The sequence below is a fragment of the Hevea brasiliensis genome, unplaced genomic scaffold, assembly GCF_030052815.1.
Source record: "Hevea brasiliensis isolate MT/VB/25A 57/8 unplaced genomic scaffold, ASM3005281v1 Scaf26, whole genome shotgun sequence".
In the NCBI taxonomy this organism is placed as follows: domain Eukaryota; kingdom Viridiplantae; phylum Streptophyta; class Magnoliopsida; order Malpighiales; family Euphorbiaceae; genus Hevea; species Hevea brasiliensis.
The window spans coordinates 206,937-220,073 of record NW_026614762.1 but is presented as its reverse complement, the minus strand read 5'-3'; the positions used below and the strand labels follow the sequence as shown (position 1 = coordinate 220,073).

At 29.8% G+C, this 13,137-nt stretch overlaps 1 protein-coding gene across 1 annotated transcript; it reads left to right on the top strand.

Moving 5' to 3' along the window:
* The first annotated feature begins 3,972 nt into the window (after positions 1-3,972).
* LOC131176851 (protein BEARSKIN2-like) lies at positions 3,973-6,495 on the top strand. The gene is made up of 3 exons (XM_058141880.1): positions 3,973-4,163; positions 4,998-5,278; positions 5,644-6,495. Exons 1-3 carry the CDS (start codon positions 3,995-3,997, stop codon positions 6,337-6,339), a joined length of 1,146 nt encoding a protein of 381 aa, XP_057997863.1. The 5' UTR covers positions 3,973-3,994; the 3' UTR covers positions 6,340-6,495.
* Positions 6,496-13,137: the final 6,642 nt, after the last annotated feature.

Below are 13,137 nucleotides of genomic sequence, written 5' to 3'. Positions count from 1 at the left end.
GATTTGATGAGTTATGGTGCTGTCCAATTTTTGGCAGTTTCATGTCCATGGGAGTATGATGTAATTTGTCATGTGAATGGTGATTTAAGGGGTTGATTAAGGTGTTTAAATGTATAAGAGTGTACTTGCATGTAGGTGTTTGAATTGTGTAATTGAACAATTGAATTTTGGGGAGTTTTTGGAAGAAATTGTGAGGGCTTGTAAATTGACCAATTCTGCAGCTTTGTGATGCATGGAAAAGTGATTAATTTCATGAAAATAGCTTAGTGAATTCTAGTACCAAGGATGGCAGAATGTGTATGTAAATGTTGTTGGGAATGATAAGTGGTAATTAGATATGTTTATGTATGTAAATTGTTGAATATGAATTTTGTAATTTTGAATTGTAATTGGGGTATTGTGCACGATGATTCGACCTCCTCGACCATAGGGAGTTAGAATCCGATTCGACCTATCCTACCATAACGAGTTAGAATCACCTCGAAGATGGCCCTTTCGGATTAGTCTTGCATAGTTAATGAGATAAAGAATGATTTTTGAATAGTAAAGAATTTTAACTTCAAATGGGATTTATGCATAATTGATTTTATTGGAATTACCTTAAACGTTTAGTTGTGATTTGCTAGATTGAATTTCGTGATCAAAGTCATTTTATACAAATGATTTATATTATTGGCAATGTATATTTTGATTTTTGGAATTTGATGAGTATCTAGATTTCTAAATTATTTGCTGTAATTTTTCTAAGGTATATTATACTATGTTTTAAGTTATAGTTGTGCACCACTGAGTTTATCACTCAGTGATAGCTTTGTATGCTGTCACAGGTGAAAGTAAGGATAGAGCAACTGAGTGAGAATTCCTGTAGCTGCGCCTTGAAGACACATTCAGATCAGCTCCTGGTATATCATAGGTATACCCATGTGCATAGGTTTTGATGTATGCATGCAATAATATATATGTAAATTATTTGAGCAGTTGTATAAAAACTCTTGTAAAATATTTTGGTATATAATTAAATGCAAATTATTGTAATGCAAATTTGAGATTTTATTTACTTGTATAGTTTTGTAATATTAATTTTTGAGTCTTGTAATTAATAAAATGTTTCTTTTATGATGAGGTTGGTTTGAAAATGAATTGATTTTATTATTGAGATTGAATTGTGAGATGAAATGAAGTTTATTGGAGTTGTATTTGAGAAAACATATTGGGAGTGTTTTCCTTTTTAGGTTTAAAGAACTATTTTCTCAAAATACAGTAGGCACTCTACCGAAAATTTAAAAAATTTTTGTAACACCAGACTTTAATCGATGATTTGATCTATGATCAAAATTTCACTTAAAGGCTTTTTAAGAAATATTCAACGTTCCCACCACTACTTAATTTCATGAAAATTGTTTTAAAATTCCTTGTAGTATATTTAATGGATTACCGGTAAGCGAAGTATGGTAATTCATTAGGTGCACTACGAGATCATGTTACATCTTACGGAGGAGTAGGGTGTGACAGTTAAGGTCTATCCCAATGCTTTTTTGCGTTATTAAATGTTAAAAAAAAGCATTGGCATAGACCAACTTTGTTGTAATGATAGTCCCTCTATTTTATAGATCTTGAACTATTTAGTCTTTATAATAGTAATTTTCTTTTATTTGAATACATTAATCATATGGAAAACTTATTAATGAAGGGACTAAAGAGTAGGTGAAATAAAAATACAGTAATAAAAATATAGAGACTAACTAATATATTTTTCAAAATAGGGAACCAAGTAGTTAGTATTGCTAAAATAGAAGGATTAAATAGTAATTTTTCTAAATTTTTATGATTAGTCTAACAAAGGAGTGTAGCATTTCTTAAATATTTTTAACTAATTAACAAAATAATTTTTTAAAAAATTAATAAAAGTTGAATCAATAAGCCCATTCAAATAGAATAATTCTAACAAATGCATTAGAAATTATCTAATTAAGGGTTTTCTTTTTTAAACAAGATATGAGAGAGAGAGAGAGAGAGAGAGAGAGAGAGAGATGGACTTGTTTGAAAAATTAATCTTTAGCTCTGCTTCAGCATTTCTAATGTTCATGAGCAGACACTACTCTTAGACAGAAAATAAGTAAGGCTCGAGCAATCTTAGGAAAATCTTTAATAAACGTATTATAAATGTTTGGCTGCTCTAAAAATGATAGGATTTGAACTCTATTAATGATATAACATTTATCAAACTCTAAAAAAACATTATATGCATGAAAAGCCGTTATTTCTTTTGGTACCGATAGGAAGCTTCTGTTATGAAATGAATTAGGAGAGCATGCACAATAACACATATAAAACTTGCAGATATACGTATATCACATGCAAAAATATTGCAGAAGTTAGTGAAAAGTTGAGTTATGTTAGTAAAGATGATTCTTTGAACAAAATAGACAATAATGGTTTTGGATCAGTATTTTTAAAATTGTGAAATTTCAAGTAAATTAATCGGTTTTAGCAACTATTTAAATAAAATAAATATAAGAAAATAAATCCTTTCAACAAGAAAGTGGTATTGAGATTTTGAATTCAAACTTAAATGAAACCAAAGCAATTTAAAAAAGAAATCAGATAAATCGCACTAGTATTAGAGTCGATACCTTGTGAGATTTCGAGTTCAAACTTAATCAGAGTCAAAGCAATCCAAACAAAAGAAAAAGAAAAAAAAAAAAAAAGAAAGAAAATGAATCCTTTGAACAAGATAAGCCTCAATTAAGACTGTACAACAAAATCAAAAAACCTGAAAAACCAATGAAAACTGAAAAAAAATCATACCAAAAATAATAAATTTTGATATTTTTGGTTTGGCTACGAGTTAAAGAATGAAATAAAACTGAGTTTTCACTTCAGTCTCCTTTATGCTTCTTCTCCTTGTGTAAGCTGAACAGGCAATAGTGAGTAAGCTAAGGCAAGAGTTTGTGACAAGTGGTATGGACTTACTCGGGTTAGGACCAACCATTACAAAAAGTTTAGATCTAACCAATTAGGTAATTGGCCTTTCACCTTTGTAAGCCTTTTGAATTCTTTATGATCTTTCAACGTGGGACTCCTGACAGAACATCATCACTAATTTACCTCAGATTTTTTTTCCTTTATTTCACAATAACTTTGCATCTGGAAAATAAAAAAAGTTATCCCAAATTTTCTTTTTATCGATTTAAACCATGCCTGATGAATGACCGTCAAAACTAATCAACACGATTCCTCATTCTCCAACAATGGTTTCGGTTTTTCATTTCTTAAAATTGATAAATTCATTTTGGTTTAGCAATGAACCATCAATCCATCCAAACCAACCCATGTACAGTAATATTGGAGTCGATACCTTTTGTGAGATTTGAAGTTGGAACTTAATCAAAGTCAAAGCAATACCCAAATAAAAAGAAAAAATGAAAATGGATACTTTGAACAAGATACATGAGAGAATAGGATATACCCAAGATTAAGGATAATAAAACACTTAAAAAACAGAAAGAAAGCGTGCAAATGAATCAAGAAAATTGATCAGAAAACTCTGATAAGGTCATATCCCACATGTGCAAGCCCAAAACGTACAAATCAATCAACCATTTAACAGATTAATCTGAAACCTAGCTATAGCTTCTTAAGGTCATGCCCACATGTGAAGAGCCGAAGCTATGGCGACTGCATCTCCAACTGTACATATAAAAGCATATAAAAATTTCAAATGCGAAAATCCCAAGAACCCTTTGTAGCTGTTCTTTGCAATTGTTGCTTTGAAAACAATCAAATATCCTCTTGTATCTTATTCTTTTATTACTTTTCCTCGGGATCGTTTAATTGCTTAATTGACTTTCAATAATTCCTTTATAGAATTAATTAACTTGTATTCGTATATATAAATATGTTCAAGCTCCTTTGCTACGCCATCTTTATACATCAACTTAACGAAGGAGTAGTTACAGCCATAGAAAAAAATTGAAGGTCCTTTGGTACTTTCATGTCAATGGCTTCATCTGCTGGTGGGGTGCCTCCGGGGTTCCGATTCCACCCAACCGACGAAGAGCTGCTTCATTACTACTTGAAGAAGAAGGTTTCATTTCATAAGTTTGATATGGAGGTTATCAAAGAAGTCGACCTCAATAAGATGGAGCCTTGGGAGTTACAAGGCATGTATAAACTGTGATTTCCTTCGCAATTCTCTATAATTAACTACTCTTCTATGTATGTTTAATTTGTTGAGGTATATATCTATATCTTATATTTCTTGTCTTTTACTTTTGATGGGGGAAAATTTCATCCTATCATGTTTCTGATTTTTCACATTAAAATTCTCTCAGTTATAGAAAATAATTTTGATAAGGTATTTGTTCATCTTCTGTAATTTGGATTATCTTCATCGTTTTTTGTTTTGTAGGTCTTATTTTTTCTTGTTAAATAACGAGGTCAAAATTGCCAATAAATTCATTATCTCCATTAACTTTTAATTCAATAATACTGAGATGGTCTAAAGAAATATGATATATCAAATGAAAAGAAAAAAAAAAACTTTTCATTTCCATCAGAAAGCAAATAAATATAAAAGATTAATGAAGGATATATATATATATATATATATATATATATATATATATATATATATATGCCATTGTTCTCTTGTTAAAATTTTGATAAATTTTATTTTTCTGACAAATTTTTGTTTAAATCTAGGCGAAATTTGTTTATTTCAGTATTTCCTTTTGTAGTAAAGAATAATTTTTAAAATTTATTAGTCATTGGACTAGAGTCCAAACTTAAAAGATCCCAAACCTATAAATAATCATAGTCCCAATACATCAAAGCTCATTGATTGTAATAAAAAATAGATTTTGTAACAATATTTTCCATATATTATCACATACATTTTTGAAAAGAAAAAAAATTCAAACCAACTCACGGCTTTCATGTTTAAGAAAGGTAATAATATTATAAGCTTAATATAATTTATTAATTTAATGCTGTAGAGAGATGTAGAATTGGATCGACTCCACAAAATGAATGGTATTTTTTCAGTCACAAGGACAGAAAGTACCCGACAGGATCAAGGACGAATAGAGCAACAAATGCAGGGTTTTGGAAGGCAACGGGAAGAGATAAGTGCATTAGGAACAGCTACAAGAAGATTGGTATGAGGAAAACCCTTGTTTTCTACAGAGGAAGGGCTCCTCATGGCCAGAAAACTGACTGGATCATGCATGAATACAGGCTTGAAGATGCCGACGATGTTGAAGTAAACTCATCCACTGTAAGTATCTTTCATTAACTTGACTCTTCATTAGATTTCAAGCTCGAAATCAAACGACACTAATATCATCAATTTAAAATTTATTGATTTTATTTATTTAAATTATATAACACAAAGTATACTTAAATATTTTGTGATTTAGAGTTTTATTATTGAAGATCTGATTATAAGTCAGATTTATGATTTTGTATGTTAGCACTCGAGTGATAAAATATTTAATAACATAAAAAAAAATTTACTGACGTGAAATCATTAGACACCGCTACCTCAGATAAAAAAATTAATTTTAATCATTTCATTTTTTATTTAAATCATCTTAATTAATTATAAGCTAGCATAAACAACAAAATAATGTGATTTTGTAGGAGGATGGATGGGTTGTGTGTAAGGTTTTCAAGAAGAAGAATCTATTCAAGGTTGGGAACGAAAGAGGAAACATCATCAACTCTGGTGATCATCAACAACTCAACACATCATCAAGCACTATTCATCCTCGAAGTTTCATGCACAACAGGGATAGCCAAACTCAGTTTCTACTGCGTCAAAGTCGTAGTCCTGCTACTCCTCACCATCATGAACAAGCTTTTGAACTAAACAAACCAGAGCTCGCCCTTCATCATCACTACCCACATATGGCTACACCAACACCTCATTATTCATCTCTTTTCGAATCCCAAAACTTAGTGCCAACCCATAATTACTCATCAGCTCTTGCTTCTGCAGTGTCTCCTGTAATGGCTAAACAATTCATGTCTAACACTAGAGATTGCGAGAGTGGCAGCGAAACCGCCCTTAGGTATCCTCAAAGCTGCGAGGCAGGGCTAGAGGTGGGAACCTGTGAACCAAATCAACATCATCAACAAATGGGTGTAGGAAGAGATGATCACCATCATCAAGGGTTGAATGAATGGAGTATGCTGGATCGCATTGTTACTCCTCACCTTGGAAATGATGATTCTTCTAAAGGAGTGAGGTTTGAAGATGCTAACAGTGCTTCTGTAAATCCAATTAATCAACTCTCTTTGCGTGGGGAGATGGATTTTTGGGGCTACGGAAAATAATTAATTCTCTATTTCTCTTCTTTGCTTGTATCTTCCTTCTATAATATTGATGAAAATTGAAAGAAATATTCATATTAGAGCTCATCATGCAAAATGGCTCTAACTATATAAATTGTAAGAAAACCTAATTATTGAATGATTGTGGATTTAATTGGACTCATTACTTACAACAGGCTTGTTAATTTTTTTTTATGAATTTTTTATTTATTTTTGTGTGCATACATTGTAGTTGATTTTTTTTTAAATTGAATTTAATTACATATAATCTTGTAATCGGATAAGCATAAAAATGAATCAAAGTTAAAATACATTTCTAAGAATATTTTCTCACAAAAGAGTCTTCAACTATTATAAATGACTATACTCTGTGTGAACACTCATATAATATACAATTGATATTATAAGGTTTTCAAATTTGATCCAGTCATAAAATCAATCAACACAAAACACAAAGGATTAAGAAGAAAAAATTCAATCAAGATGAAATCAGAGTTTAATCGGTTTACTAATAAATAAATATTAATTTATTTTTTTTTTAAATACTTAATAAAATAAATTAGTTAAAATTTAATATGTAATATTATTAAAAATTATTTAAAATAATTTAAATAAAATTTTAAATTTTGAATAACAATATTTTATAACAAAACAAATACTTCAAATAAAATTTTCATCATAATAAACTTATATTAATAAAATAAGTAAATTTTCACATATTAAAATTTTATAAAACAGTATGACGAAGAAAATTTTATATACTTTTTACGATATAAAAGATTAGAAGTGATAAAATAAATGAATAATTTAAGTTAATACTCTAATAAAATAAATTATTGGCATTATTAATTATTTAAGTTGCAAGTTGATATAATAATTCGTAACAATAACAATAATTAAGTTTTAATTCCAAATTATTTATAGTTGGCCGTTTGAAACAAATTTGACAATAATATCCAAAAAATCATAATTTTTTATATTACTTCCCTCCATATCATTTTAAGTCTCTCATTTTCCTTCTCACTCTTTCCACCACTAATTTTCACACATTCATGCTTAAGCATTCAATATCTATGTTGGACATATGACCAAACCATCTTCATCGACTCTCTCATTTTATCCCTAATGTGTTCTACATGCACTCTTTGACGGATGTGCTCATTCCCAGTCTTATCCATTATTGTGTTACTAAATATCTATCTTAACATCCGTATTTCTACCACATTCATTTTGTGAGTATGTTATATCTTAAATGTACAATATTCACTCCCACACATAGTGCTAGTCTTACCACTGTTTTATAGAAGTTACCTTTCACTTTGTTAAGGATCATACAATCACATGGCACACCCATCTCACTCCTCCATTCTATCTATCTTGTTTTTAGAGTTCCTTATCTATTACTTTGTTACTCTGGATGATAAAATCTATATACTTGAAACAGTTTCATTTTGCCCCAAAACTCCATCCAATCAAACCTCCCTTCCTTTCCTTCTATGAGAGCTAAACTTGCAATGCCTCCTTGATAGACTTTTAAAATTCTACCTTCAGCAAAGTACTTATACCCTTTAGCATCTAGAGTACTCAATGACATCAAGTTTTTCTTCAAATCTAGAATGTGTCAAACATCTAAAATGGTTCTCACCACCTCATCATGCATTTTGCTATGGATTGTTCCAATTCCAGCAATCTTACATACTAAGTTGTTGCTTGTCAGCATAATCCACCACTACTAATAGGCTCATAAGTGGAGAACCAGTCCCTATTAGGAGACATATGGAAGGAACAATGTTTAATTAGCTTGTCAATACTTGTTTTGATGTTATTAGGTGTTTACAAGAACATGAAAGAGCTTATGAAACCTAAAGAGGTGAATTGACCACAAAAATAAACAAAGCACACATCAAGCATTTTAAGGCATATGAAGGTGTAATTTTGATGAGGACATAGCTAATGACAAAACGAGCTTAGAGGAGTCTTATTTATGGTATTTGGAGGCTAATAGTGAAAAAAGAACATATTTGGGCATCAGACTTATGTTTAGCTTCTTTGGACAATCTTAATGGAGCTTGTGTATGATTCATTATTTAGAATTTAAATATGACCTTATGGTCTAATAGATGGACCTTAATTAACATATTTTGAGGTGTTATATGGAAAATGAGTGCAATTGAGCTAGATTACATTGAGGGTCAGATGTTGAGTCTGTTTGGACTCTTTATATTGAGTTATGTAAGACTAGGAATTATGGCCTTAATTGGTGGGTTTAATTATTTTATTTAAGACCCAAAATAAATAAATTACAAGTGTGTGGTTCTATATAAGAAGAGTTGTTTTTAGCTTATTTTCCAGGTTCTATATAAGGAGAGTTGTTTTTAGCTTATTTTCCTGCTTTAACTAGGATTCTTGAGAGTGAATGAAGTTAGATTGCATCTAGGACTTCAAATTAGATCTAGAATCTTACTTAACCTATTTTTCTCTATAAAAAGGGTCCAAAATATAGATTTGGAGCTCATCAATTCCCTTTTACTCATAGTAGCCAAATCCCCTCTTTGCGCATTCAAAAGTGTTGATTACTTGATCTATTTGCTAGTGAGATTTCTTCTTCTTCTTCTTCTTTGGCTTGTGGAGCGCTTCTACATCCCTTTGGAGTGTGTGGCATCATCATCAACATTAGATTCAAGTTGTTCAAATTTCATTCATAAAAGACAATGTGGTTTTATTTTTTTTTTTTTTGTAATTTTGATTGTATTTTCTTTTATTACCATGAGTGAGTAGTTTCCTTGTTCAGTAGATAGGATTGTAAAAACCATGGAATAATTATCATGAGACTATCTTGAGCTACTAATTCAATCAATATTTTTTTCACTTGAATATTTATATTTCTCTTATAATTCACGAAAAAATGGTAATTGCTTGATTAACTTTACATCAGTAGCAAATGTGATATTGTGTAAATTCATCATATTACTTAGAGATTCATAGCCTAGGTTAAATGATTATGTCACTTATTGTGTAATTGTTATATAGAATTGGTAATGTTTCTCTAGTATGTTAAAGCTGCCATTGAGCTAAATCTTATGCTTGACTAAGGTTGTTCAATTGGTTATGGGTTAATTAGATGCTTACTTTGATTAATCTAATAAGTAAGGAGAAAAAGGTAAATTGATGCTTATTTAGTTTCTACAGCAATTTGTTTAAGTGAAAGAATTATTGTATTAGTGTCCATGATTGATAGTTAATTTCTATGGTGGATAGATATATCTCTACTGAGCTGTTCACTATATTGGGTTATTTGTCTTAATTGCATTCTTATCACTTTGATTATTGGTGATTTGCATACTTTAGCTTTTAGTTTAGTTTGCTTAGTTTAGTTTCCTTGGAATTACTAAAATACACCCCCCCCCCCCCAATTTTCTTTATTGTTAATGTGTGTGAGCACTTAAGTTCACGTTGCTAATTAAGTCAATATGCTTGCTCTTACAAGTTAGTTAGTCTAGTAGAGTATTTTATTTAATTATTGCATTCGATACACATCAATATCCATAATCCATGTCCTTTTGAAGACATGATTTAATGGAGATTGAGAGAACAAACTCTGAACCATTAGAATTTTTCATATGCAATATTTGCCTCTTATCATTCATTTTTTTTTCATTGTGATTTGCTTATTTTGATCTCAATTTTTGTTTTGCAATTTCCAACAATTTGTCTTAATGTGCCCCTTTTTTCTTACAAGAATTATAGGTCAAATTTTGTGCTTAGATTTTGACTTGCTTTTTATTATCATTGCTACTTCATGAACTCCTCTTTTACACTTACATATGAATGCAAGTGCATCACCTTGATTGTCTCTTCCGCCATCAATAATACGCTTCTCCATTAACTCTTTAGCAAATAGTGCAATCTTAAGATCATCCAATATGAGTGTTTATTTACTAAAGAGAAATGCTTCTCTAAAGTTTTAATATGTAGGAGATAATAAAAACAATAATAATATGGCTTGATTTTCATCATTAATTTTAAAACCAATTAATGTTAACACAATAATAAGAGAGTTGAATTCATCCACATGAGATTCTATTGATTTAACTTCCACCATTCACAGCATGTACAATCGGCGTTTTAGGAACAAATTATTGGTGAGTGACTTTTATATATAGGGATTCCAACTTTGACCATTAGTCGGATGTAGTTTTATCTACCAAAACTTTCTTAGAACTCCATCAAACAAACAAATTTGTATCGCCATTAAGGCCTTTCATCAATCTCTTCCTACTTCTCAGTAGACATTGATTCAGGTTTCTGTGCAAAATCCAATATTGCCTTCTTCAGGCCTTTTAGGTGAATGTCACTTACATCTTTGCTTTCCACAAGTTGAAGATACTATTCTTGTCAAACTTTTTGATCTTTGCTCTTGATAAGTCCATTATGGATTAATAAGAAGACAAGAATGGTTCTAATACCAATTTGTTAGGAACGAGATTGGTAAGAAGATAAAAGTAAACACATAGATAAACACAAAATTTACATGGTTTAGCTTGTTGCCTACATCCAAAGGTGAAAATAGAAGAAATACACTATCAAAGTAGAATGTACAAATTATAAATTTGAGTGGAAGCTCTCAAACCAAAAGACGCCTTTTACAACCAAATAACCTGCTCATTCACACACAAATGAATTACAATTTCTCTCTTATACCATACTTAATGGAGTTCTCTACCTCTCACTCTTATGGTACACATCAAAACACACACACACTTTCACCTTGAAAGCATGGCCAATGATAGCCACCATGTGCTTAGTTTTGGTCCCACATCACAAAGAAGAATCCTAGCAAATCTTAGCATATCTTGGAACATAATCTAGCCAAGATCTGTATGAGAAGATTGACCATATTCTCTCATGTGAAGAAATCAATCCCTAAAAAAAAATTACATCATATATTTATGGCACTATCACTTTCAACGATCATGTGAATATCATGAGTAAAATGTAAAATTCTTGTTTTATTGGTTTTATGGGAGTAATTTTTTTTGCCTACCTGTGAAAGTGATTTTCTGTTTTGAGGATTTCAATTTTCTTCTATTCGGTTTGATTTGGAAACCTTTATTTTTTCTTGATTTTGTGACGATTTTTTACTTTCCTATTTACTTATGATTTGAAGGCAAATATGGGAAGTATTTTTCCATGTAGATAATGTTAGGTTTATGGAGATGACATTACTGGGTTCTAGATATTGCAGGTGATGGTGAAAAATGAAAGTGTGAACTAGGAGATCTCAATAGGTTCCTCACTTAGTCACTTTAGTAGAAATTTCGCTATTGGTTATATCAAATTCATAATCTATCCCATAAGCTTTTCCAGTGAGAACTTCATTTTATTTTTTTTAAGGCACTTTATTTTTACTCTTAATTTTGAAAACTTTAATAGTAAATATTTCGAAAATGATTTTTTTTATTAAACAAACCGTTAACAATATTATTATTAAACCGAACTAGTGAATTGATGTGAACAGTTTGATCCTTTTGTCCAACCAGTTAATATTTTGAATCTCGACTTTATAGTCCAGGGTAAAATTTGTGACTTTCTTAAAAAATGCCAAATGTTGCCTATTAGAATGAGTTCTTTTTGTGGAATAGTTGCTTGCTTCAACACCCATATTTTACTGTTAGTTGTTTTATGAACATGCTTTGCGTGTTTTCTTGTTTCAAATTTGTATACATAAATTTTTGTTAATTTTTTGTATATAAATATATTATTATCACAATTTTTTAATTTGAATAAGCAATTAATTTTAATTATTTATTATTAAGATATAAAATTATGATGACACAATACTCCTATACATTTAAATTTTTGTAAATTTATTTTTATAATAATGCCTTATATTTAGATTTTATTAAAGTATATATATATATATATATATATATATATATATATATATATATATATATATTAGATTTAAAACAGTAAATACCTTTTAATCATATTCATCTAATATTTTTTATTATATTAATTTAATATTTAGCATTTCATAAAAGTACATAATTCTTAATACACACACACACACACATATAATAAAAACTTTTAAAAATCATGGTTTTCTTTACTAGTTGTAAAAAAATTAAAAGTAATTAATTATTTAATCAACTAATTCCAAAATTATTATTATTATTATTATTATTGCAAAATATTTTTTAAAACGTATATGATTAACATTTAAAACTACAAAAAAGAATTCTTTTTATTCTAATTCTATTGGAATGTAAGCCCTAAAAATATTTTATTTCATCACAAAAAAACAGTTGTTTCAGAGACGGAATTTGCGACGAAAATAAATTCGTCAAAAAGAATTTCTTTTAGCGACAGATTTTCAATGGATTAATGACGGGCATCAATTTAAGGGAATAGTGACGGATATTAAACTAATTAACGACAGGTTATTAACGAAATTTGTGATGGACAATAGTTCCGTCAGAAATATGTCAGAAAGTTTAGATTTTAAGACTTAAAACCCTAATGTTGACAGCCGCATTTTATCCCCTCTCTTTCAAAACGGTTCTTCCTCTTTTCTCTCTTTCTCAGCAGTGAGGAATTGCTCCCTCTTTCCGTTTGTGACAATCCACCACCGTAAGTAATTTGGTTAGTTTTTCTCTTTCAATTAGGATCTGAAGTTGATTTTTTAACTATGGTTGTCTGGATTCTGTTTGTGTTCTTTTTTGTTCTATGCGCTTCGATTTTACGCTATGCAATTGGTTTCCATTTTTGTTGTTTAGATAAAAAAAAAATTCTCTAGAT